Here is a 25,686-nt window from a genome sequence, read left to right as displayed (position 1 = left end):
AAGTGCAATAATCAAGACAATTTATGACACTCTAGGATACATATCTTGAAGAGACAGAAATAAAGAAATTAATTCATTTCCAAAGAGGAATAAGTTAGTGGCATTTATTGTTTTAAAAATTACCTACATTGTTTCAAAATTGAGATTTCTGACTGTGCACAGTTGAATATGCCTGCACGGAGGAGCATGATTACTGCTCATAAAACTCCTCTTCTGTTCTTTTCTGGTGACTAAAGATAAATATGCCGAATAGCCATAAATTGGACAAGATGGTGTGTACCTTACACTAATACTGAAAGCAGGATGCAGTAAAAGCACTGAGGAAAGTAACATTTGTGGACCATCCACATCAGTAACTAGTTCAAAGTCAAAGCATATCCCCGGGCTTCATTTCACAGCAAACAGTTGAGATATTTAGCAAGTGTTTCTAAGAAATGGCTAAAAATTGCAGAAAAATGTCCTGCAAATTACTAGAACACCATTCACCAGCAGCATGGGAAATCTAATGTGCTAAGGGGAAAAAAGGAATAAACCTTGGAAACATGTAAGTCATGAACAGAGTTGCTATATTTAAATACACAGTTTTCAAGTAATTATCATAAATTCTTGGATTTCAGAGGAACACTGGGCCTCAAGTGGCATTTAAAATATTTGCATTATTCTTTTTGTGTAATTAGATAAATTATCTTCAAAATAGGGGAATACAATTATTTGTAACTCAGAAACTGAAAATATTAACTGGATTTCTAATACCATTTAAGGCACTAACCTTGTTGAATTTAAGAGAAAAAACATATTTGTCAGCCTGTGAATTAAAAAGTTACTTTTCTGGGGTGCCTGGGTGGCTCAGTCTGTTGAGTATCCAATTCTAGATTTTGGCTCAGGTCATGATCCCAGGGTCGTGGGATCAAGCCCCATGTCAGGCTTTGCACTAAGTGTGGAGCCTGCTTATGATTCTCTCTCTCTCTCTCTCTCTCTCTTTCTCTCTCTCTCTCTCTCTCTCTCTCTCCCCCCCTTTACCCCTCCCCTGCTTATGTGCTCTCTCTCTAAAATAAAAAACAAAAATAAAAATGTAAAAGTCACTTTTCTAATGAGACTTTTATGAGTTCTATTTCAACTTATGCAGTTATGTCATTGATCACATCACCTTGAAATTATCATCATGTATTTGCTCTCACATAGGGTCTTCTCTCAGCCCCACCTTTTCCCGACAAGGATATGGAGAGTAAAGTAGAAGAGCAAAACTTTATAATCCAAATACATCGTTCCTCAGCTCTGCTGTGGGGACTAGTGTGAGCATTTCTTTTTTTTTTTTTTTTAATTTTTTTTTTTTCAACGTTTATTTATTTTTGGGACAAAGAGAGACAGAGCATGAACGGGGGAGGTGCAGAGAGAGAGGGAAACACAGAATCGGAAACAGGCTCCAGGCTCTGAGCTATCAGCCCAGAGCCCGACGCGGGGCTCGAACTCACAGACCGCGAGATCGTGACCTGGCTGAATTCGGACGCTTAACCGACTGCGCCACCCAGGCGCCCCAAGTGTGAGCATTTCTAAAGACATGTGGCTTAACTTTACTCATTCCATTTTAGTGAAAGACCCTTTTTAATCTACCCCAACATTAAGGTACTCAGAGCATTATTACTCAAAGTGTGTTCCATGAGAACACTAATTCTAAAAGTGTTGAATGGAAAATAGCATCCACGGTCATATAAATTTTGGAAATGGGGAGCTAAGCTTTTTGTTTATTTTGCGACTCCTGAAAAATTATGCACATTATATTAAATATGCATTGTGAATTTTCAGGAGAGGCATAGAAGGAATTGGAGTAAGGAAGGATTCCCAAACTTGTTTGACCACAGAACCCTTTTCTTTTTCCTTGGGAAACTGTTTCTCTGAGAACTACTGACCCAGCCCCAAAGCACAGGTCCTAAACACATAGGTGTCTTAATTCAGTAGTACAGATGGTTTATATTTCTATATCCTTCCTGGACCTTCCCGGATGCTGGCCTCCTCACCCCCATTCTCACATTTCTTCCTTTTCTAAGTATAATTTCATGGACTGCCCGAGACCTTATTTTCATTGTATTATTCTGGAGCAGCACTGCTGGCACTGAATAAAGAAGAGTAAAAAAGAAAGGTCCATTTCTTAATGAACAACAAAAGAAAACCTTAACAGCTAATTATGCAAATCTTCAGCCCAAGCTGGACTCTTTCATTGCACATTCAATAATACCATTTTAATACCCAAACACTACAAAACTGGCTAAATCTAGTCATAACAGTCATGAAAAGGAGTGGTGAAGTAATTAAAGCAAGAAGGGAGTCATGACGCAAAGGTCATATTAACAGTTCCATTAAAAACTTAAATAATCCTAGTGAAGTAAATTAAGCCTCCCTGTGCTTCAGTGTAGCTATTTAAAAGAAAATAAAAGAGCAAGATTAATATTACTGAAAGGAGTATTATAAGCTACCCACATATTTTCTACCTTAGAATAAAATGTTCCGTTAAGTAAACTTGGGAGGAAGAGTGGTTGTGCACAGTCATGGTGGAGAGGAGGAAGGGGAGAAAAAACACTCTAACAAGAAAAAGCATATTCTCCAAGACTTCATGAATTCTAGTTAATTGGAGTGGTTTGGTAGGAGGACATGTGGTAAAGGTTATCTAAAAATGACCAAAGTATGAATTATATATGCAGTGCTATTGCATGAAATAAATGCAATAAATAAATCCCAGGTGATTTACATGATCATAAACATTTGGGAATGACCAGATGAGAATGATTTATAATTCGACTTCTTAATATTCTTATGTAAATAGATGCCTCTAATGGATTCAAAAGCAATTTTTTCACTTAAATTTATCATCTGAAATCTTATTAATAATGGTAAATGTTTTACTCATTCCTTTTTTTCATAGATAATATGAGCATTCTTCTTATAGACCCTGACGTGAGGTTTTTATCTTATAAATTAAATGCAAAACCAACTTAATATCTTCCTTTCTGTGGCTACAGCATTGTTGAACAAAAAATAGCATATCATTTACTTTGTTAGAATCAGAGGAACACATGTAGATTCTGTTTTGTTAAAGCTCATGTTTAAGCTAATGGGAAAAGTTATAGATCTAGCAAGAGTATGTCTAAGGTTATCTGAGACTGTCCCAGTTTCAATATTCTGACTCACTGTGTCATCATACACTAATATTGGATCATATGTCAAAATTTTAGGTTAAAAGAAAACATTTGTTCCATTTACAGGTTTCTGAAAAAAGTTTTTGTATCATTTGTATCAAAAACAATATCATTACAAAGTCTCCAACTTAGAAGATAGGAGAATTTTAAGCAAGATTTTTTTTTTTAATTTGGAAAATGCTACATAATTTTGGCATAGATTCCAAACCTCTAAAACTTCTGATAAATAGTACTAACATCTTGGATTGACCATTTTACTATATTTTCAGTTTCTGTATGACATTCATTTTCTGCCTCTTGAATAAGCTCAATAAGAGTTTATTTGAAAAAGATTTGAAGAAAACTGGATTACGTTTGTTTTTTAAACTAAAAAAGGGGGTTATACTGAATAGTAGGCAAACTGTCAACTGGGTTCCTTTTAATCTGGGGTTTACTTTCATCCTACTAGTCCCTGAGCACATAAGACTTCAATGGCCATTTCCTGATATTAATGTATATTTACTGTTGTGACAATACATGACCATCAACTTGACTGTGGGAAAGGCCCCCTTAGAAGTATCAGTATCAGTTTGGGCTGTGCAGTCTTTTTCTGAAATGTAATCTAGGCTTCCTCCCAGATGCTTCCAGCCAAGAGGAACATACAGCCCTCTCAATGCCACAATCAAGGTCATTCTATTCCCAAAACATCTAGGCATACCTGCCTTCAAGTACTTTCACTCTATTGAAATCCTGCTCCCATTAGTTCGATAAGTGCATTTGATGGTCAGTACTGATTGACCACACCTGGAACTGTTCTTCTGGAACATGAGTAGAAACTAAAACCTCAGTGGTGGGAAAAATCCTATGTCCTTTTGATTCCTATTCTGCAATGTCAAAAATTCCTATTTGCATATTAAAACTCAATGCCACTTTGCTTTAAAAATAATCTTTTTTGGAATCTCATTTAATCTAATGAATGACTCCTTTATCTGCAGATTTTTCAAAGGATAGTTCTGTTCCCTGTTCTCTGCAAGGAGAAAATGAATGTCTTATTACATTCCTAATAACTACAGACAATGAAGGGAAAACCATCATTCATAGCATCAATGAGAAAGGTGGGTGGCATGCCTTCTATTGTCAATGGTAAGTGATACTACGTGGGGGAGGAGGAAACAACCAGAAAGACACTTGGGGTAGCTTTCCACGAAAGGCATTTCCAGAATTTTGATGGAGTGCTTCTACTTTCCCAGGGATTGAAATATACCTGTTGAGAGGTTTGATATGGTCCAATGTCTGTTACTTAGACCACAAAACATGATGAGCGCATTTGTACCAACCATCATCTCCCCAAAAGCTGGCTGAGGGTTTGTAGAAAGATGGACTGACTGAATGCAATGTAAGCAAAAGGTATATCTTTAAGAAAGGCTAACAGGGAGGAGCATAATACTCTAAAAGGATGAGATTTGCATCAGGCAAACCTTGGTTCAAATCCTGCTCTAACCACTTAATAGCTGCTTGACATTCTGGAAGATACTTGCCTCTGAGTCTCCTCATCTGTAAAATGGGAAAAATAATAGTACCATCTTCTAAGGGTTGACTCAAAGATTAAATGGAATAATGCATATAAAACATGTGCCAATTCATAACCTACAACAATGGGTCATTGAGCCAGAAAAGACATGAAACATCAAATGAAGAAGAAAGTGATCCACAAAGAAGTCAGGGTCCTTAGCTTCTTAGGTTTTCAACACACCAGCTCATGGAGTTTGCTTAGGACCTGGGAAGCTCTCAAGTAAAAAATCTCGAAAATCTCAGAGAGAAGTTTATATTGGGTAGAAAATAGTGGAAAAGATACTTTTGTCCAGAAGTTTTAAATTTTAGTGAGTATCAGACTCACCTGGGGAGCTTGCTAAACTGCCTGCATCCTGAGTCAGCAGGTGTGATGTGTGTCCCAGGACTCTGCATTTTAACACTACTCTGCTACAGATGGCTTCCAGACCTCCCTGCCTGCATTCTTAGATATTCACAAGTGCCTCACCTTTTCTGTCTTCAATTAATGACGTGTTCCTAAATCTTTCTGGCAGAAATGACACCTGCATTAAATCAGATCGCTCCAGCTCTCGTCAGCAACCTCTTCCTCCTCCTACCCCCAAAAGTGTGGAGCCTAAGTTCTGCCCCAGAAAACAGCAGCAAAGGAAGGCTAGCAGGCAGATGTATTTTGTTGTGTGTGCTTGCTTATCAGTGTGTCAACAAAATAGTAACTCTTAAATTTGAAACCAAGGATATCAAACTGCCATCACTAAAGTGTGTAAAAACAAAAGCAATACCAATGTAACCAAAAAGTAAGTTCAAGATACTATAAACCAACCAAGAAAACATGATTAGAAAAATATCACAGTATAGTATTAGGGGTCAAGGGGAGGCAGAAGTCAGCACAATACAAGATACAAGAGTATGATTGTGACCTTGGCCTTGAAGCTCAGGTGGGCAGAGTGCACCTGGAGACTTGCTCTTGAAAATCTATGAATCAACTCTTTGAAATGCATATATAAAATGCTTTGTAGAGGCCATTAGTTAATGAAATTTAAGGTGAATCCTGCTGCACAAAGAAGAATTACTTAGTACAAAAAACCTGGCTCCTCATTATGTGTTTTATAAAGCCAGATTCGTGAACTACATCCCCCCAACCCTCTACTTGTAACCATGGCAGTGGCTTTAGCAAGTTCTCGTGAAATATAATATTGATTCCATTGGAAAAATGAGTTTTAAGCAACAAAAATGAACTTCCAGAATTGTCTTTAATTCAGGGGCTTTTGTATCTGGTAGGTTTGATTTTTATTTTGAGTGTGTGTGTGTGTGTGTGTGAGTGGGAGAGAGATAGAGAGAGAGAGAGAGAGAGAGAGAGAGAGAGAGAGAGAGAGAGAGAGAAACATGCCTTTGGCTGACAAATGCCCCCTCATTACTGAACCATTGGGTTTGTGTGTGTGTGTGTCTGTGTGTGTGCTTCCACACAATCTGAGTGGCACATAAACATGACGTCCTTCTGAAAGCACTCAGACTCCCTGATGACTTTTTATTAAGGCTTTTTATTCTCCCTATGCTTTTGTAGTAGCGAAAAGTGAGGGGAAAATTACCTCCCTGAGGCTTAACAGAAGTCACCTGACAGCTGCAAAGATGCTTCTCCCTGGCAAGATTCATGTTCCTAGGTAGGCCCCGAGCTTCCAGGGGCCCTGAGGGCAGAGTCTGCCCTGGAATCTGCAGGCCCTTCTCACAGCTATAAGACCAGAGAATCCCATGGCGGGGGATCAGAGGCAAGGATAGAAAGGAGGAAGTGGATGCTAAGGATTCCCACAGTCCTACAAACAGATTTAAATAGAAACCAAGTGAACAGTCAGTATCAGGGTGTGTGTGGATGTAGGGACAGCTTTGCTCATCTTTTTTCTTCCATCTGGAAAAACTTTCAGAGGATAAGAGCCAGTCAAGAAATGACATTTGAGGGACACCCGAGTGGCTCAGTCGGTTAAGCGTCCGACTTCGGCACGTCATGTTCTTGAGGTCTGTGAGTTCGAGCCCACATCGGGTTCTGTGCTGACAGCTCAGAGCCTGGAACCTGCTTCGGATTCTGTGTCTCCCCTCTCTCTCTGCCCCTGCCCTGCTCATGCTCATGCTCTGTCTCTCTCTCCTTCAAAAATAAATAAATACGCAAAAAAAAAAAAAAAAAAAAAAAAGAAATGATATTCAGGAGCCTTCCTGGCAGGGATGTGGATGTGGATTTTACACCCACAGGTTCCAACATGGAGGATCCAGGTCCTTGAAGTCTTGAGAATAGAAAAGGAGGAAGAATGTATTTGCATTTTTAAGAATAGGAATAACAATAACAGTAATAGCTCTCATTTATTGAGCCCATACTAATGCCTTATGCCAGGTATTGTTCTATATGTTTTACATGCATTCTTTTAGCCCCCTCATATAACAACCATATAAAGCAAGTATTGCTATAATTTCCATTTTACAGATAAGGAAATTGAAGCAGAAAAGTTTAAAAATGTGTTAGGTCTTGCAGCAATTAAGTACCAGTGCTGGTTAGGGAATTCTGGCTGGCTGGCTTAGAGCCTAGGCTCCTAACTCCTGTGCGATACTGCCTCCCACTGGCTGTACGATCATAATAAATACCTGACTCCCAAAAATATGTTACATCAGCATCAATAGAAAGGTCATGCAAACCACACGTGTAATTTAAAATTTTCTAGTAACTGCACCAAAGAGTCAAAATCTGGTGCAATGAATTTTAATCATATGTTTTATTTAATCCATATCCGAAATATTGTCATTTAGCAATACCCAAACTATTGACATGCTTTATTTTTTTCCAAACTAAGTCTTCACAATCAGTGTGTATTGTATACTTACCACACCACCTAATTCAGAAAAGTCATGTTTCCATGCTCGGTTAGCATGTGACAGAGCTAAAAGTTTGGACCTTAGAATTAGGTGGCAGTGGCCAGGACTCGACAGGCAATACTGCACACCGTGGTGGAGATGGCCCTCTTTTCCCACCTAGAAATATGTCTTCAGTCTGAGCATTTCAGGAAAAAACTAAAGAGAAAATATACAGTGGAGATTTCTATTGTGTGATACCTGCCCTGGTACTTGGGCCGAAATCTTTTCTTGAGAAATGTATAATTTCTCAAGGTATAATGTATTCTCAATGTATAAATGTATAATGACTCTAAGTTCTTAAAAAATTGTCTCTGCCAAGCTGTGCCTGTTCCTCCTTTATTTATTCTCTACTGGAGAGCCCTCCTAATTCACATTCTGGTGGCAGGGTCCTAGTAAGCTTCATCTTGCTTTCGGCAAGAACATGCTATGATGCCCCATCCCAAACATTTCATTGTCAAAGATGTAGCTAGTGTATATTCTCACTGACACACACCTCCCACTTTCTTTGCAGGAGTGTTGCTAACCTCTTAGAAGCAGCCACGGTTCATCTGCTGTGCTAGAAACAGTCTTTAGATCTTCATACTGGAGTCGCTATTTCATTAGCTCCTTTACTTATTTCTGCATAATCTCCTTACATGGTTTTTTTTGTCCAAAGAACAAAAGTGTCTGAGGCCAAGCATCATGCTGTTGTAGGGTCATTAGTCCTGCTCAAATTCAGATCAGTTATAGATCCTTACCTTGAAAGCAGCATCACTCATCCCATGTGTATAACTCTCCTGATTAAATATCTAAAAGCAATAAGAGTTAGGCTAAACTAAGCATGATTCATTTCCTCCCCAGATACCACAGATTTGCCTCACTTCTTGCAGAGGGAGGCAGATATTTAATGATAATTTTTATGTGGGATTTTTTTTCCTCGTGAAAGCAAGGGGAGAGCTTAATTATAATGTTTCATTAAGAAATGTATCATCTCTCAGGCATATTGCAAGAATTATTAGTCATTCTGCTGTCAATGAGGGAAGGCACTGTGTAATTGTGAAATTATATTAATATCATCAATAGAGTCAAAATAACATTTCATAGAATGTTCAAGTTGAAAGGACTATACAGAAACTTTAGTTTCCCAAACTTCCCTGAAGATAAGAATCACTTGGGACACTGCTAATAATAAAAAGTCTGTGGCTCCATCTAAGACCCACTGAATCAGAATCTCTGGGCTCTAGGAAGCAGTGGATTTATTTATTTATTTATTTATTTATTTATTTATTTATTTATTATAAAATTTTAAACATTTTTATTTATTTTTGAGAGACAGAGAGGCACAGAGGGTGAGCCAGGGAGGGGCAGAGAGAGAAGGAGACACAGAATCCGAAGCAGGCTCCAGGCTCTGAGCTGTCAGCACAGAGCCCGAAGCAGGACTCCAGCCCACCAACTCTGAGATCATAACCTGAGCCAAAGTCAGACGTTTAACCAACTGAGCCACCCGGGCTCCCCACTGGAAGCTGTGGGTTTAATAAGCATAAGCACCTGAGCTCAACCTTATCCTCAGGGAAGTTAAGGGAACACTGAAGTCCTACACCTTTGTTTGATGGATGAAGGTCCTGGAACTCAGAGAGATCGATGGACTTGATGGATTTCAGAGAGCTACATCAGATGGGAATTGAAACCACCTCCCCTGACCCCAGTCCAGGAACTTTCTAGGACACCAGAGCACTACATTAGTATTAAAATAAAACAAATAGCCATCATTGTCTTCGATTAAAAAAAGAAGCAGCGGCAAGTAGTAAACTTCTCAGGGGGTGGGTTTTATATAATTCTGAATATAATCTCCTAAACAGTTTATGTTTCAAGGAAATCCATAAAAAAGTAATATCACGTGTTTGTGTGTGAATGTGTACACACATACACATTTCATTTCTATTCTATCATGTATCCAGAAGAGACCATTTTTAGGAATTAAACTATAGTCTTTTTCACGGTCCTTTACGTGTTCTGTGTGTATGAACCTCATTCTTGGATTCTAACTCTTTTTGAGTCAGCCATTCAAGTATATATCCATTTGCTTTAAATAACAAAACTTTATCTTTTGTTCTACTTCATAGGAATAGGGCTATCTTTCAACAAGTAACTCATTTTTTTTTTAATTCATCAAAACAAAACTTGTTACAATTTTCCCTCTACTGGAGAAAAAATACAGTTGGACATTTTAACGAGAAATCTTTTCTCTGCCTCACAAGATTATACCATCTTCTTAATATAATTTTCTTTGTTTCCACAGACTGTCCAAAGCCCCCAAACATTCCCATGATCATGTTGGGGGTTTCACTGGCTATTCTCCTCATTGGGGTTGTCCTCCTGTGCATTTGGAAGCTGTTGGTGTCATTTCATGATCGTAAAGAAGTTGCCAAATTTGAAGCAGAACGGTCAAAGGCCAAGTGGCAAACGGTATGTAAACACTTGGGTGCTATCCCTTGTCTCCTGGAGAAAGTGACTCATGGAAGAGATGGGTGTCAGCTTTCTTCTGCTCTAAAAGAGAGTGATTTCACTGGTTCTTTCCCTACCCCTCTCACCATGTCCCTAACAGCTTTGATTTGTTGAGGACAAAGGAACCCAGATAGCTATTTGGGACCCAAATAACGCTCATAGCATACATTTGTCTCTCAGTGCAGTAGGCATTTCCCCCACTCTGAAGAGTCTCCTGAAACTCCTTATATACTGTTTAGGGACATAAAGGAGATACATTTAATCATTACCACCAGGAGGATCATTCAGGCCCCTCTTGATAAAGCATAGGTGCCTGTATCTAAACACTTCCATAGATCAGTTGTGTTATAGCCAACAGAATAATGTTTGTGAGTAGTATTACAGTTCATGCCAATTTCCATAGAAATACTCATTATTTATAATAGGTTACAATGCCAAGTTGAGAAGACCTTTTAAATATCATTCAGGTAGTTCTTCTCAATAACAAATTTTAAACAGCTACCTGAAAAATACCTAAAAAGTGTCAACCTTTAAGTACGTATACTCAATAGATATAATTTATGTGTCTCCCCTTCGCAGTAGACAAACACAAAACAGGACTCCAATTTTCTGTGTTTCTTTTCCACAGGAGAGATAATTACATTTCTAGAGGGCCATAGAAACAATTTCATGGTTTTAATTTCATCTTTCTATTTCTAATGGTGTGCCAGCTATCTAATAGCAATTATCTTACATTGCTGATTCTAAAAACAGTGATTTTACTGCAGAAAATACAGGCAAACACAATGCTCTTTTGTGTTCATCTGCCCCAATAAGTTGATATTAACATTTTTTTCCCTCTAATTATATAGTGATATCCTCAATTCTTAAAGCAAATGGAATTTCTGTTTTGGATAAATTTATCTTGATAAAGCATGTTTATATATCATGCAATTATTTTGAAGTAACACTAAGATACAGTGCAGGACAATGGACAACAAAAATATTCAGCTACTTCATCTTCCTATTAAAAATGCCTTTAGACACAACAACCATATTCAATGCATGGATCTTGTTTCGATCCCGATTTGAACAGTCTGACTGTAAAAATACATTTCTTGGACACCTGGAAGGAGGATAATAGAGACTGGATATTAGAATGAAAGCAAGGAATTATGATTAATTTCACTAGGTAAGATAATGGCATGATAACTTTGCTAGAAAATATCCACATTTTGAAGTGAAAGGAAATGAAGATTAGGTTTACTCTGAAATAATTCAGCCAAAAGAGAGAAGGGGATAGTGGGGCACCTGGGTGGCTCTGTTGGTTGAGCGTCTGGCTCTTGATTTCAGCTCAGGTCATGATCTCACAGTTTGTGGAGCGAACTCCCTGTCAGGCTTGTGCTGACAGCATGGAGCCTGCTTGGGATTCAGTCTCTCTGTCACTCACTCTCTCTCTCAAAATAAATAAATAAACTTAAAAAATTTTTTCATGTTAAGAGAGAAGGGAATAGTGAAGCAAGTGTGGCAAAATCTTGATCATTGTTGAATCTGGGTGATGGGTCTATAGAGGTTTGTTATACAGCTTTCCTCTTTTGTATATGTATGAATTATTCATAATTAAATAAAATGCTTTAGGAGAGTAAATTTGGATTTGCAATGAGGATACAATTTATCCGTCCCTAACAAGGTAAAATGTAACTTGCTAGATTAGTCTGGTGACTTAGAACATAGTATTATGAGGCTAAAGTTGAGGGCAGTTAACTTCATCTAATCCCCCCCGCCGTGGGTGTTTATAACTCTCATCAACTGTCAAGCAAATGCCTGACAATGGTCAAAAGGACAATCAGACAGGGGCGCCTGGGTGACTTAATCGGCTAAGTGTCCAACTTCGGCTCAGGTCATGATCTCACAGTTTGTGAGTTCGAGCCCTGCGCGCAGGCTCTGTGCTGACAGCCTGGAGCCTGCTTTGGATTCTGTGTCTCTCTCTCGCTTTGTCCCTCCCCAACTTGTGCGCGCGCTCTCTCTCTCTCTCTCAAAAATAAATAAACATTAAAAAAAATTTTTTAAAAAGGGCAATCAGGCAAAAGAATATGATTAAGTTGACACACAAAAAAAAAACAAATAGCAGTAGTTGGTTGAACACCACCGCCCTGTGAAGTAGTCTAGATAATCCCATTTTGAACGTAAGGAAATGGAAGCTCAGAGAAGTTAAGGGACTTCCCAAACTTTTTTTTTTTTTTTAACTGGAAAAATTACTTTATGAAGCCTTAAGAGGCACTGAGTATAATTAAATATAGTCCAGCATTAGACACAATTTAATAATAGTCTAATTCCTATTAATAGTCCAATTCCAAAAAAAAGTTTTTATAGGTGAGGCCATGACATTTTCTAACACTTGATTTTAATGCATTGCACTAATTTTCTAAAACAACTCAGAAGAATCAATATTTATAGTAGATAGAGTATTTATGAAAAATCTGGCATCAGGTATATATTTATATATGTGTTACATATATATATATATATATATATATATATATATATATATATATATGTAGAAGCCAGAATTATATGAACTATGAAACAGCCAAACTGGTATGTAAGGTTTAAGACTGGGATTCATAAATGCTTTTCAAAGCATGGGGTTTGGGGAAAAAGCAGACACCTTATTTTCAAAACCTGAAGTTTTTCTCAGGACTGAAGTCACAATTGTAACTGCCACAGAAAAGGAAAAAAAGGGAAGTTTCCTTGCTTTAATTGTTCATCTGCATCAGAAAGTCCAGTATCCCTGAGATAGGAACCACTGCAATAAGAAGGGAGTGAATAGGTTCTCCCAAAGGAAGATTGGTGCTTAATTATGCCTATTGCCCTGGTCATCAGGTGTAAACATTGCATTTCCCAACCTAATGCTTTGCAGCACCAAGACTTTTCAGTAATGGTTCATCGTAAACCCAACATTCTCCATCTTCATGAAATAACTTTGTCTCCCACTGAATTTCCTTCTCTTTCCTTTCCTGGGCTTCTGCTCTTCGTCTTTCTCCAAGTCTATGCTTGTCTTCAGTTGCCGCATCAATGTCTCTGATTTTTAAGTTGAAAGTGACATCCTTCCAAAGGCAGTGGGATTCATACTCATTCTGATCTTCTAACTTCCTCACTTTCTTCTTAATTATAGGCAACTTGTTGGTATCTATAAAAACTGCATTTTCCCCTGTTGCATATTTTGCATACATTACACCATTCCATTCCCCTTCAATTGAGCAAAAAGATTTCCTGTCATTTGGAGAACTACAAAATCTCAGCAGTAATTCTGTGCTTCTTGCCCCACAGAAAGGTTTAGTGTGGAAGACGGTATTTGCACTATAGCCAGTTTTGGAACAATTGATATTGCATTCTCTGCCTAGTTCCACCCAGGGCACTGTGAGGACAGACCTTCCATAACCATTGGGGAATGTGAGAATGTAATGTTCGTCATAATCTAGACATGAGACACAGCCCTGCCCTATGTTGTGCACCCCAATCGACATCCCAAGGAATTTTGATTTGGTCCAGATACGAGCAATGAATTGTATCTTTTTGTTAAAACGCTCAGCATAAAAAGCTGAAATGGGTGGATGATGGGAAACCTGCTCAGCCATGAATGTCACAGTTTTTGGAAACCCAGGGAACTAGTCCTTCTGAAACTAGCTCTGGGTTCTCTTCAGTATCATTTGGTAATGACCAATGACATTGAAAGATTTCACCCAAAGTAGGGTTGTATGGCTTTTTGGCAACCAATCCTTTCCTTCCTGTGTGAAAGGCTGAGAGGTACCATTTCACAACCTGAACCATTCGATCTCTGGCATCCTTCTGGTCACTAATGCTCACAAACAGGTCCGGATGTGCAAAAAAGTCTGCATACATTTCTAACAGAGATCTTCTTTCAAGAATAATGTTGGAAGAACTACCTTAGTAAGATCCATTCCAAGCCTAACCTGTGACAAGAGATGCATGACAACGCTCTTGTGCTCTTCCATGGACCCTGCCTCCCCTTCATCATCTCTATCCTCATGTGAATCAAAGAGGTCAGCATCACTTGTTCCATTGGACATGGAAGAATTAAGTGACTCTGTGGTATTGGGGTGCTTGCGACTATTTCCTGAGCTGCTGTGTGTCAAGACAGAGGCAGATCCACAGGAATCTATTAAGTGCTTTGGGGATGAGCCACTTTGATGAAATTCATCAGCATCATAGAATTCATCTTTGCTGCTAGAATAAGAGAACTCAGGGACAGTATTTGGAGACAAGTTGACATAGCTTGGAGAAGTCAAACTGCTACTAGGTGGTGAGTGCCCACTGCCTATACTATTTGGTGTTGGAGTCTGATGATGTCCCAAGGTAGCTACTACAGGTCAAACTGGTAGGGAAGATGGATGCTGCCCTGACTTACACAACTGAGCAGGTTCTGGAGGTAAGACAGTCTGAGTAGGCATTGTTTTGATTGCAGGTTCCAAGGGACTAGGTTGATATATTGCATCTACAGGATTAATAGTACTTTTAGCAATCTGCAGCAACACAATGCAATGTTTAATTGATTTTACCATGCTATTTGTTGTTTCTTCAAGAGTTTCAATTTTCCTTCTCTGTTCATCATCTTTGCAGTTTTGAAGTTTATCATCAAAAAGCTTTAATTGTTCTATCAAGATTTGTAAGTAAGCATAGGCCTCTGTAAGTTTCTTATCAAAGTCTTGGACACTAGGAACAAATCCTGAATCCAAACCCCCAGAGGGCAGCGGAAAGGAGGCAGGGAGAGAGCGACATTCACACCCACGGCCCGGCCCAGACAGGCAGCAGGGATCCTGGGGACTCAGGAGTGTGGGCCGGCCCCTTTCCCAGACCCTCTGGGTCTACTCACTCCACAAGTGGCCAGCATGAAAGCCATTCACCAAAGCCCCCGCCCTCTGTGCCTCCAGAGGGGGGAACCAGGGGCTGCTTCCAAGCACCCCTTTTTTTCTCCCCCAGTCTGTACCCCCCAGAATGCAGTGAAGTCTGTCCACTCCAGACTTCCCAAACTTTTGATCCATGCTGGAGCTGAGATCCTAACTGCAGCCTTCTTCTAAGCACAGCCTTGACCCTCCTAGAAATAATAAGCAGGTGTTCTACAAACAAGCACTTGGGCAATTATGTGATGTGTATCTACTAACCAGCACATTTTAATGTTCTCATACAAAGGCATGAACACTGACAAATGATTAATATCTTTAAAATAACATTTTAATTAACAGTTAATTTCCCCAAAACATGCATTGTGTTCCCTCAGGATGTAGAACATGACTGAAATTTAAATGCTGATTTTTACTGTTTCTTCATCTAAAATGGAACAAAAATATGCATTAAACAGATAAAATCATAAATGAAAAATATTATTCCCTTGTTAAACTGAGTTTCTTTGAATAACAAATGTTTGATGTTCTTGACTAGATAATAACTGGGTAATAATTATTCACTTGGATGCAAAAGAGGTTTAATTCAAATAATTCAATTCAAATTTCACTAATATATCCTATTGGAAAAAAAAGTGTTGCTCAGTGCATCCATTTTGGGGTCCTCAGTTTGATTCCACTTTTAATCTAAAAACTGTTTCTTCTTGAGAACTGATTTTGACTGGTCTTCAAACCCCAGGGGACCTCCAGAGTCAGTAGGGGTGGGTTGGATCTCCTGACCCATAGGCCTCCACTGGACTCTAAAGGTGACAGAGCTCAAGACAAAAAGAGCTCCGTTTCTTGCCTCTTGAAACATTTCATCATAGCCATAAAGAAAGGTTACCTTTTATTATACTTTTAAAAATAACCTCCCCATCCATATTCTTTATGAAAACACAAAGGGAGGATATTTAAATTCATCTTTGATTAGACATTTTTTTCTAGGATGACAAGTCATTAACTAGAGGCAAAAAATGTTCAGTCTGACATTTCTTGCAGCCATGGATTGATTTTGTACTGTGCTAAGCAAATCAGGTCTGCATTTGGCAGTTAGGCAATCATTAAGAGAGCTGTGGGTCATGACAAAGAGGTTTCTTATTACCACTTTTTCAAGCTCCAGAAATATGCCACTGCATTTACAGAATCCACAGCCGAAATTAGCACCCCCAGATTTCAGGGGAAATCAGCCTGGTCACCCCAGATCATTGTGGGGGAAACCCAACCTTGTCTAAACAGTGAAAGAATTCAGACCCACCTGAAATGGAGACCCAAGGCTGTGGCTTGGCTGGAAACCTGTAGGAGAGTTACCATCTGCATGGCCTAGAGGAGGCAGTACTACACATTGCCATCCTTTTTTCTACCAACAAAATCTGGTTTGAGCTTATTCTCCTGAGTTCTGATCGTCAGCTGAGGGCAGGAAACACAACTGCCTCCCAGCAACATGTACTTGCTCTTTCTACACCTTTCAACTCCCACCTTACCCTCTTACTATGGTGGGGTCTGCTTCAGCCATCATGCCCAGGACCTACAACTAGCTTTGCAAGAGACCCCCTGAATAAAGTTGCCTCAAAATACAGAATGAACACTGTAATCAAAATGAACAATCATCTAAATGTCTACAAAATAACATCATGCATTCAGTTCATTGTAACTTAAGTCACTTCCCTTATGGTGCAATAAATTATACTTAGTGTGGAATGTGGGTGCATTTTAATATGTTTGACATAGCATGGGATGAGGTTCATGAAAGAGTTCCTGGTCCTATGAAGATCTAAGCTGGCCCTGCTCACAGCCCATTTACTCTTTCAGAGTATTTTTTCTCTTCCCTAAGCCTTCCTCTTCCTCCAGGACTTGTCATCCCAACCTGTACTTATTTTTGCCATTTTTCCTCTTCGACTGAGTTCTTTATTTTTCTGTAACCGGCTTAAACTTAATAGCTTGTAGTCTTGAAAGTTGAATAGAATTCATACATGATTTTTGTTTCCAAATGAGACTCCAACCGCACTTAAGACCATATTAGTGTGTCCTTCATTCTCCAAATTCCAAGTTCTTATGGCAGCAGGACTAAATTACGACAGGAGCATCCTCAGAATCATCCAGGCTGACTTCGGGAATAGAGAAGTATGGTGACCTGGACCTCATTCATCATCCACCATCAGAGAGCCTGTTTCCTATTTGCGCTTATGGCCGAGATAGCATCTCTTTCTGAAGGCACATGAACAAAGGTTACATGTTACTCAGTCAGAGGTCAGGTTACTGGCTCTGGGAGAAGTGGGTGCAGGTGTGATTCCTCCTCACAATAAAGACACTGTGGCAAATGCAAGGACAACAAGTGGAAGGCCCAGGAATGTTTTTCAATTTTATTTAGTTCTTCTGAGAGCCGAGAGAAATGTCCTGGGAAAGCAAATACAGCTGTTTTTGAAATCTATGTCTAGAACTTGCAACAATCTCTACAATATATAGGATAAGGAGACCAAAATATAAGATTTAGTAATTTGGAAGGTCTTAGGTGATACCTAGACTTCATACACAAGCAGAAGTGGGCTTGGAAATGTTGAATGTGAAAGCTCCAGGGGAAAGTATCTTTCTAACCCTCTCCAAAACTTAAAATTGAAGGAAATTCCAAATATGAAGAAGAGGTAGAGATAAGAACTAATAAGAGGCGGCATTTATTGAGCACTGAATGTGTGTCAGGGACTGTGCTAAAGTATACTTCATGAATGAGGTAAGCACTTTGGTAATCCCTCCAGTGGACGAGGACACCAAGACTCAGAATTGCTTAACTGAGGTCATGTGGTAGAGCTGGGTTTGTAACCAGGCTGTCTGACATCAAAGCCTGTGTGGTCAACCTTGGAAAGTGGGAGAGAAGAAACTGCAACTTACACAGACATCTTGTGCCTGCCTGGAACGATTCAACCAAAGGAGGGAAATTGGAGGATCAAGCTTGGTATTTCTTTAAACACTTACAGAGCCTGGCTTCTTCTGGTCCTGGTGATGGCACCTAGAAACACATCTACACCCTAAAGAGCACAACTGAATTATCCGACATTGGCACAAATCCTCTGCACTTCCCCAAAGGCAAAGCCCTCTTGCCCAACCTGCCTTGGGACCTGTACTCTGTCATGCGCCCAGTGTCCTACATGCCAGTCCCTGGTGACTCTCTGCTTCACACACTGCTATTCTCTAGGAAGCACATGCTACCTAATTCTTCCAGTCTCTAGAAAAGGTTTTCACTGTCCTAGGGATCTTTCCTTGCTTCTCCCAAGCAGCTAGTTGTTTCTCCTGAATTTTTATCTCACGTTAGCAAGATTATCTGTGCCCTTGTGTGATGCCTCTCACCAGCAACACCTCTCTTAAAGGCAGATACTATGTCATTGTCTTTGCACGCTTCTACAAGTGCACTTTTCCCATTTTTTACTTTTTATTTCCTCTTGGGGCCACCTTATGGTTCATTCTATTCGTTCAGTAAATACTGAATGCCTGCTGTTGGCTAGGCACTGTTTTCAACTCTGGTAAAACAGCAGTGAACAAAACAGTCAAAGTCTTGTTTTCTATCCATAAATTAGTGTGTTTCCAAACAGGGTCAGATTTTTATGATACACATATGGCACTGGTTCTGCATATTAAAAAATTAAATGAACAGGAGGCGCGTGGGTGGCTCAGTCGGTTGGGCGGCTGACTTCAGCTCAGGTCATGATCTCACAGTCCGTGAGTTTGAGCCCCACATCGGGCTCTGTGCTGACAGCTCGGAGCCTGGAGCCTGCTTTGGATTCTGTGTCTCCCTCTCGCCTCTCTGCCCCTCCCTCTCTTGTGTGCGCGTGTGCGTGCTCTCTCTCTCTCTCTCTCTCTCTCAAAAATAAACATTAAAAAAATTTTTTTAAATGAATAAAAATAAAAAATTAAATGAAGAAGTATAAATTTTAAAATGCTAAAATGATATATGAAATTACATAAGAATATATTGAATCTATGGAATTAATCAAAATTATTCAAATGGCTTCCAAGCTTGAGCCTGACTCTCTTCTTCTCATTTATAATGTACAATGAAATTATTAAAGATATATTAAAACCATATAATAATATGTACATACTTTCATTTGAACTTTTTTGTTGTTTTTTTTAGGGAACCAATCCACTGTATAGAGGTTCGACCAGTACCTTCAAAAACGTAACCTATAAACACAGGGAGAAACAAAAGATGGATCTTTCCGCAGATGGATAGAACTACTTCATGCACAAAAAAAGTCTGCTTCACTGATATGAAATGTTAATGCACTATTTAATTTTTCTTTTTTGTTGCTTTAAAATGAGGTTGGTTTAAGATAATAATAGGTCATTTGGAGATCAGTCATTGTCTGTATGAAGGTTAGAGACTGTGTTGGCAGGTTCAAAATAATCAAGAAGAGAAATATCCTTAGCAAAGGGGTGACTTTGGGGATCATTGAGGAATACTAACTCTGTTGCATTAATGCCTCAAAAAATCATCAAAATGACACATGGGGGCCTGATTTGCATTTGAAAAATGTTTGAAATTAGAATCTCATTTGTTGCAGGAATATAGCTACCTGAAGTCTTTGTCTCAGCAAAGTCACAAAGTCCATATGCTCACATTAAATAATCACACTTGCGAATTAATTCTAAACTTTGAGTAAATCTGCCCTTTCCTAAAGGAGGATTCTTTTAAAAATCTATGAAAAATGAGATGCTGACTTTTACTTCAACTGAGAAGATGCAATTCTTCTAAAGATGCCCCAAATGTAATTAGTGTTAATAATTTCTGGGGCGCCTGGGTGGCGCAGTCGGTTAAGCGTCCAACTTCAGCCAGGTCACGATCTCGCGGTCCGTGAGTTCGAGCCCCGCGTCGGGCTCTGGGCCGATGGCTCGGAGCCTGGAGCCTGTTTCCGATTCTGTGTCTCCCTCTCTCTCTGCCCCTCCCCCGTTCATGCTCTGTCTCTCTCTGTCCCAAAAATAAATAAACATTGAAAAAAAAATTAAAAAAAAAAAATTATTAAAAAAAAAATAATTTCTGTGGATTTGCATGTATCTAAAAGTCAGGTACACAAACAAGTATTTTATTTGTTTTACAAATGAAGAAGAAATCTATAAATTAGAAAGTTACCGGTAAAAACAAAAATAGCTAGTCCATTATTTGGATTATTTTTAATTACCGGAAAATTTTCTACACTCAGGTTCCCTCCTGACCCCAAGTTTTCAAACTCTTACTTCTCCCATATTTTTCAATCCTTTTTACTTAATTTCATAGTCACCTAACCCCTGGAAATGCCATATGAAAGTTTTAATTTCTTGTTAAAAAACTACTGTAAACGATTAGGTAGTTTATTCAAAAAGAGCTCCAATAATGCAAAAGGGACATGGGTTAAAAATAGAACAAAATTTTAAATGGCTTTAAAGCAAACACATCAAGAGTACACAGTCTCTCATGAGTAATAGGTTTTCTATCTATATTTGTTCCCATTTACATAACCTAACTTGCACATTTCAGTTGCATATGGTAAATATGCATCTTATATTTACTTTAAAAAGTAAGATTTATGGAGCATCTGGGTGGCTCAGTCGGTTAAGCGTCTGACTTTGGCTCAGGTCATGATCTCGCAGTCTATGGGTTCAAGCCCTGCGTCAGGCTCTGTGCTGACAGCTCAGAGCCTGGAGCCTGCTTCCGATTCTGTGTCTCCCCCTCGCTGCCCCTCCCCAGGTTGTGCTCTCTCTCTCTCTCTCAAAAATAAATAAACATGAAAAAAACAATAAAATAAAAAATAAAAAGTAAGATTTTACTTGCAAAATAGATGTGGATAATTTGAGTTCCATAGGTTGATTGAAGAGATGGACGTTGTAGAATAGTATTTCCTATTAGTACTGCTTCACAAAGTGTTGTCCTCTTTTTTGATGTTCATAAGGAAACTAAGCCTCAGAGAGTGAGTAGAAGAACTGGTCCAGAATCTAGATCTTCCACTCCAAGATATTTTTTCTCTCCACAGTATGAGACAGACCCTTTTGCCCGTGAAATGATGGAAAGATTTTGTTAGTTAAGTGATCACTATCGTTTGTTTGAAAATGTACTGAGACTAAAATAACATTTAAATGACTGGAGTACTGGAGTAGAGGTGAGGTCTTGTACTTTTGTGCAGTGTTTATTACCTTTGAGTAAATTGTAATGTGAAAACTTTTACTAGGTGAATAGTTCATTCTGTAATAGAAACTTCAAATGTATCCACGGAATTGGCACAGGTAATGTATGATAAGTTTCTTCAATTCACATTTGATCACTTGGATTTCTGGTTTCTAAGTAACTCAGGTTAATCAGACACTTGGGGAATACACAGCTACACTCAAAGAATTACTAAACAATCACCTTGGACACCTGAAGGACAGATGTACCCCCTCTGTTCCTGACTGAAGCCCAGGGTCTGGGGAAAACCTACAGCAACAAGGAAGTTGCAATAGTGATGAACCAACAGTAGTATTCACCTCTACCCGTGATATTTTTGTATAATTATAGGAATGGGACTGTAGAAAATATGAGTTTTCTTTGTGTGTATATTGGGGAAGGTAGAGAAGAATCTGCTATTTCTCTAAATACTGTTTTGACCCAAGGCTGGACCTTAAAAGGTCAAAACATTAACAGTAGTACTTCTGTTCACTGAAGAGTTATATTACATGAAGATAAATGGTTTTTTGTAAGTTGTTGTATTGTATTTTGTGTTGACATAAATAAACGTGGTAATTTAAACAACGAATCTTAGATGGATGATAATTCCTTTTATTTACTTGACACAAAACACTCTTCTTGGATTTCTGGATCCCTGTGTGACCTGCTCTGACCACCTTGCTGATCTCATTCTGGGGCCAAGCAGAAGAGCTGAGAGAGGCAGTCACCAATGGCAAGAGACAGCAGGGAATGGGCTGCAGTTTGCTGCATGGTTACAATATCCACATCATAAGGTTTTTTAAAAAAAGAGTCTTGGATATTACCCTACATTTTGTAAAATCAGGATTAGTGTTATGGGCTGAGTTGTGGTCCCTCTCCTAAAACTTGTGTACTAAAGTCCTAACCCCCCAGTACTTCAGAATATGACTGTATTAGGAGATAAGGTCTTTAAAAAGGTAATTAAGGTAGAGGAGAGCGGAAGATGGCGGCGTAGGAGGACGCTGGGCTCACCGCGCGTCCTGCTGATCACTTAGATTCCACCTACACCTGCCTAAATAACCCAGAAAACCGCCAGAGGATTAGCAGAACGGAGTCGCCGGAGCCAAGCGCAGACGAGAGGCCCACGGAAGAGGGTAGGAAGGGCGGCGAGGCGGTGCGCGCTCCACGGACTGGCGGGAGGGAGCCGGGGCGGAGGGGCGGCTCGCCGGCCAAGCAGAGCCCCCGAGTCTGGCTTGCAAAAAGCGGAGGGGCCTGACGGACTGTGTTCCGACAGCAAGCGCGACTTCGCGTCTGGGAAGTCATAAGTTAACAGCTCTGCTCAGAAAGCGGGAAGGCTGGAGGACAAAGGGAAGGAGAGCTGCTGAGCCCCCGGACGACAGAGCTCAGTTTGGTGGGGAACAAAGGCGCTCGCCAGCGCCATCTCCCCCGCCCATCCCCCAGCCAAAATCCCAAAGAGAACCAGTTCCTGCCAGGGAACTTGCTGGCTCCGCGCGCAAACACCCAACTCTGCGCTTCTGCGGAGCCAAACCTCCGGCAGCGGATCTGACTCCCTCCTGCTGCCACAGGGCCCCTCCTGAAGTGGATCACCTAAGGAGAAGCAAGCTAAGCCTGCCCCTCCTGCCCCTGTGCACCTTGCCTACCCACCCCAGCTAAGACGCCAGATCCCCAGCATCACAAGCCTGGCAGTGTGCAAGTAGCCCAGACAGGCCACCCCACCCCACAGTGAATCCCGCCCCTAGGAGAGGGGAAGAGAAGGCAGGCACCAGTCGGACTGTGGCCCCAGCGGTGGGCTGGGGGCAGACATCAGATCTGACTGCGGCTCCGCCCACCAACTCCAGTTATACACCACAGCACAGGGGAAGTGCCCTGCAGGTCCTCACCACGCCAGGGACTATCCAAAATGACCAAGCGGAAGAATTCCCCTCAGAAGAATCTCCAGGAAATAACAACAGCTAATGAGCTGATCAAAAAGGATTTAAATAATATAACAGAAAGTGAATTTAGAATAATAGTCATAAAATTAATCGCTGGGCTTGAAAACAGTATAGCTGACAGCAGAGAATCTCTTGCTACAGAGATCAAGGGACTAAGGAACAGTCACGAGGAGCTGAAAAACGCTTTAAACGAAATGCATAACAAAATGGAAACCACCATGGCTCGGATTGAAGAGGCAGAGGAGAGAATAGGTGAAGTAGAAGATAAAGTTATGGAAAAAGAGGAAGCTGAGAAAAAGAGAGATAAAAAAATCCAGGAGTATGAGCGGAAAATTAGAGAACTAAGTGATACACTAAAAAGAAATAATCTACGCATAATTGGTATCCCAGAGGAGGAAGAGAGAGGGAAAGGTGCTGAAGGGGTACTTGAAGAAATCATAGCTGAGAACTTCCCTGAACTGGGGAAGGAAAAAGGCATTGAAATCCAAGAGGCACAGAGAACTCCCTTCAGATGTAACTTGAATCGATCTTCTGCACGACATATCATAGTGAAACTGGCAAAATACAAGGATAAAGAGAAAATTCTGAAAGCAGCAAGGGGTAAACGTGCCCTCACATATAAAGGGAGACCTATAAGACTCGTGACTGATCTCTCTTTTGAAACTTGGCAGGCCAGAAAGAATTGGCACGAGATTTTCAGTGTGCTAGACAGAAAAAATATACAGCCGAGAATCCTTTATCCAGCAAGTCTGTCATTTAGAATAGAAGGAGAGATAAAGGTCTTCCCAAACAAACAAAAACTGAAGGAATTTGTCACCACTAAACCAGCCCTACAGGAGATCCTAAGGGGGACCCTGTGAGACAAAGTACCAGAGACATCACTACAAGCATAAAACATACAGACATCACAATGACTCTAAACCCATATCTTTCTATAATAACACTGAATGTAAATGGATTAAATGCGCCAACCAAAAGACATAGGGTATCAGAATGGATAAAAAGGTAATTAAGGTAAAGTGAGGTCATTAGATTGGGTCTTAGTCCAATATGATTGGTGTCCCTATAAGAAGAGGAGATTAGGACACAGATGCACACAAAGGCACAACCATGTGATGACACAGGGAGAAGAAGTCCATCCACAAACCAAAGAGAAAGGCCTTGAAAGCAACCAACCCTGCCAACACTTTGCCCCGGGCCTTCTGGCCTCCAGAATTGTGAGAAAATGCATCTCTGTTGTTTGAGCCCTCCACTCCTGGTACTTTGTTATGGCAACCCTAGCAAACCAGTACAGTCAGATGGTGCCGCTTTTCTGGGCATCCATTTGCTGGATTCCATGGGGCCATGCTCATTTTCCAAAGTTAAGCAGAGAGAAACCAATGCTTACAAACAGACCCGGCTTAGAAAAAGTCCTATTCTTGGGCTCTTTCCTCATAGAAGGGCAGAGAAATTCAAGTCAAAAGTACTTATACTCTGAAACACTTTATTACAGACAAAAGCTGGATATCTGAAAATCCGGAACCTGTTCACATTTTAGATAGCACTGAGGAAGTCCTTTTTCTCCTCAGTTTTTCCAGCTGTAACATGGTGGCAATGCCTGTCTTCTTCCAACACCTACAGGATAGTGGATGCTCAATAAATTCATTCAGTCAGTATTATTTTTTTAATGTATATTTATTTTGACATAGAGAGTGGGGGAAGGGCAAAAAGAGGAGAGAGAGAGAGAGAGAGAGAGAGAGAGAGAGAGAGAATCCCAAGCAGGTTCTACACTGTCAGTGCAGAGCCCGATGGAGGGCTTAAACTCATGAACCATGAGATCATGACCTGAACTGAAATCAAGAGTTGGAAGCTTAACCGACTAAGCCACCCAGATGTCCCCATTTAGTCATTATTATTGAGTGCTTAATATATGCTAGACGTTTTTTTCTTTTTTAATTTTTTTTGACATTTTCCTTATGATTACAGATACAGAAATGAACAAAATAAGCAGTTCCTGTGCTCTCTAGTAAGGGAGAAGATAGTAAACAAATGAATGTACAATATCAGGGTATGCACATCCCAGATGCACATGTCCCCACCTGTCTCCAAGGTCTAAGCTAAGTGTCACTTCAGCATCAGCTCACACATTTCCCTTAAAAGTAAAACCCATCTTGCACCTAACTCCCCAGTCCAGAGAGGTTGCTGAATCTAGGTAGTAAAGAAAACAGAAGTTTTAAAAGAAAAATCTAAGGCTAAGTTGCTCTGTAAGGCACAGTAAGGCACTGAGCCAGGGAGGGGAGAGAAAAGAAACTAAAAGTTTACCTGTCTGGGCTGGAGGGAGAGCCAGGAAAGATTGGGAAGTTTGGGAAGAGGGAAGAGAAAGTTTCTGGAGCAGCAACTGGGTCTGGGCAGTGTTGAGAATAAGATATATGGGGTTGCAGGTGGTTGGCTGTTCATTTTAAATGTACTCATTCTTGTGAGCCTACTGTTGCCCTAAGGCAACCTGTGGGGCTTCCCAGTGGGAAGACCCAGCTCTGTGGGTGTGTCAGCTGCGAGTCCAAATGTGGATTTAA

The 25,686-nt window shown here is 40.1% G+C and overlaps 1 protein-coding gene and 1 pseudogene across 11 annotated transcripts in view; one reads left to right on the top strand and one right to left on the bottom strand.

Moving 5' to 3' along the window:
* Positions 1–19,811, top strand: part of ITGB6 (integrin subunit beta 6) — a 133,002-nt gene extending 113,191 nt beyond the window's left edge. For all 11 annotated transcript variants that reach the window (XM_025929084.2, XM_086718743.1, XM_086718741.1 and 8 more), the window contains 3 exons: positions 4,166–4,285; positions 9,889–10,055; positions 19,158–19,811. In XM_025929084.2, coding sequence (XP_025784869.1) covers positions 4,166–4,285; positions 9,889–10,055; positions 19,158–19,256 — 386 coding nt within the window. In that variant the 3' untranslated portion in view covers positions 19,257–19,811. The remainder of the gene's footprint in view (positions 1–4,165; positions 4,286–9,888; positions 10,056–19,157) is intronic.
* Positions 12,653–14,910, bottom strand: LOC112867998 (oxysterol-binding protein-related protein 9 pseudogene; annotated as a pseudogene).
* Positions 19,812–25,686: the final 5,875 nt, after the last annotated feature.

Source organism: Puma concolor, chromosome C1 (assembly GCF_028749965.1).
Source record: "Puma concolor isolate L17-30 chromosome C1, mPumCon1.1.hap2, whole genome shotgun sequence".
Lineage (NCBI taxonomy): Eukaryota > Metazoa > Chordata > Mammalia > Carnivora > Felidae > Puma > Puma concolor.
The sequence above is the reverse complement of the archived record's forward strand: the minus strand, read 5'-3'. Positions and strand labels throughout refer to the sequence as shown.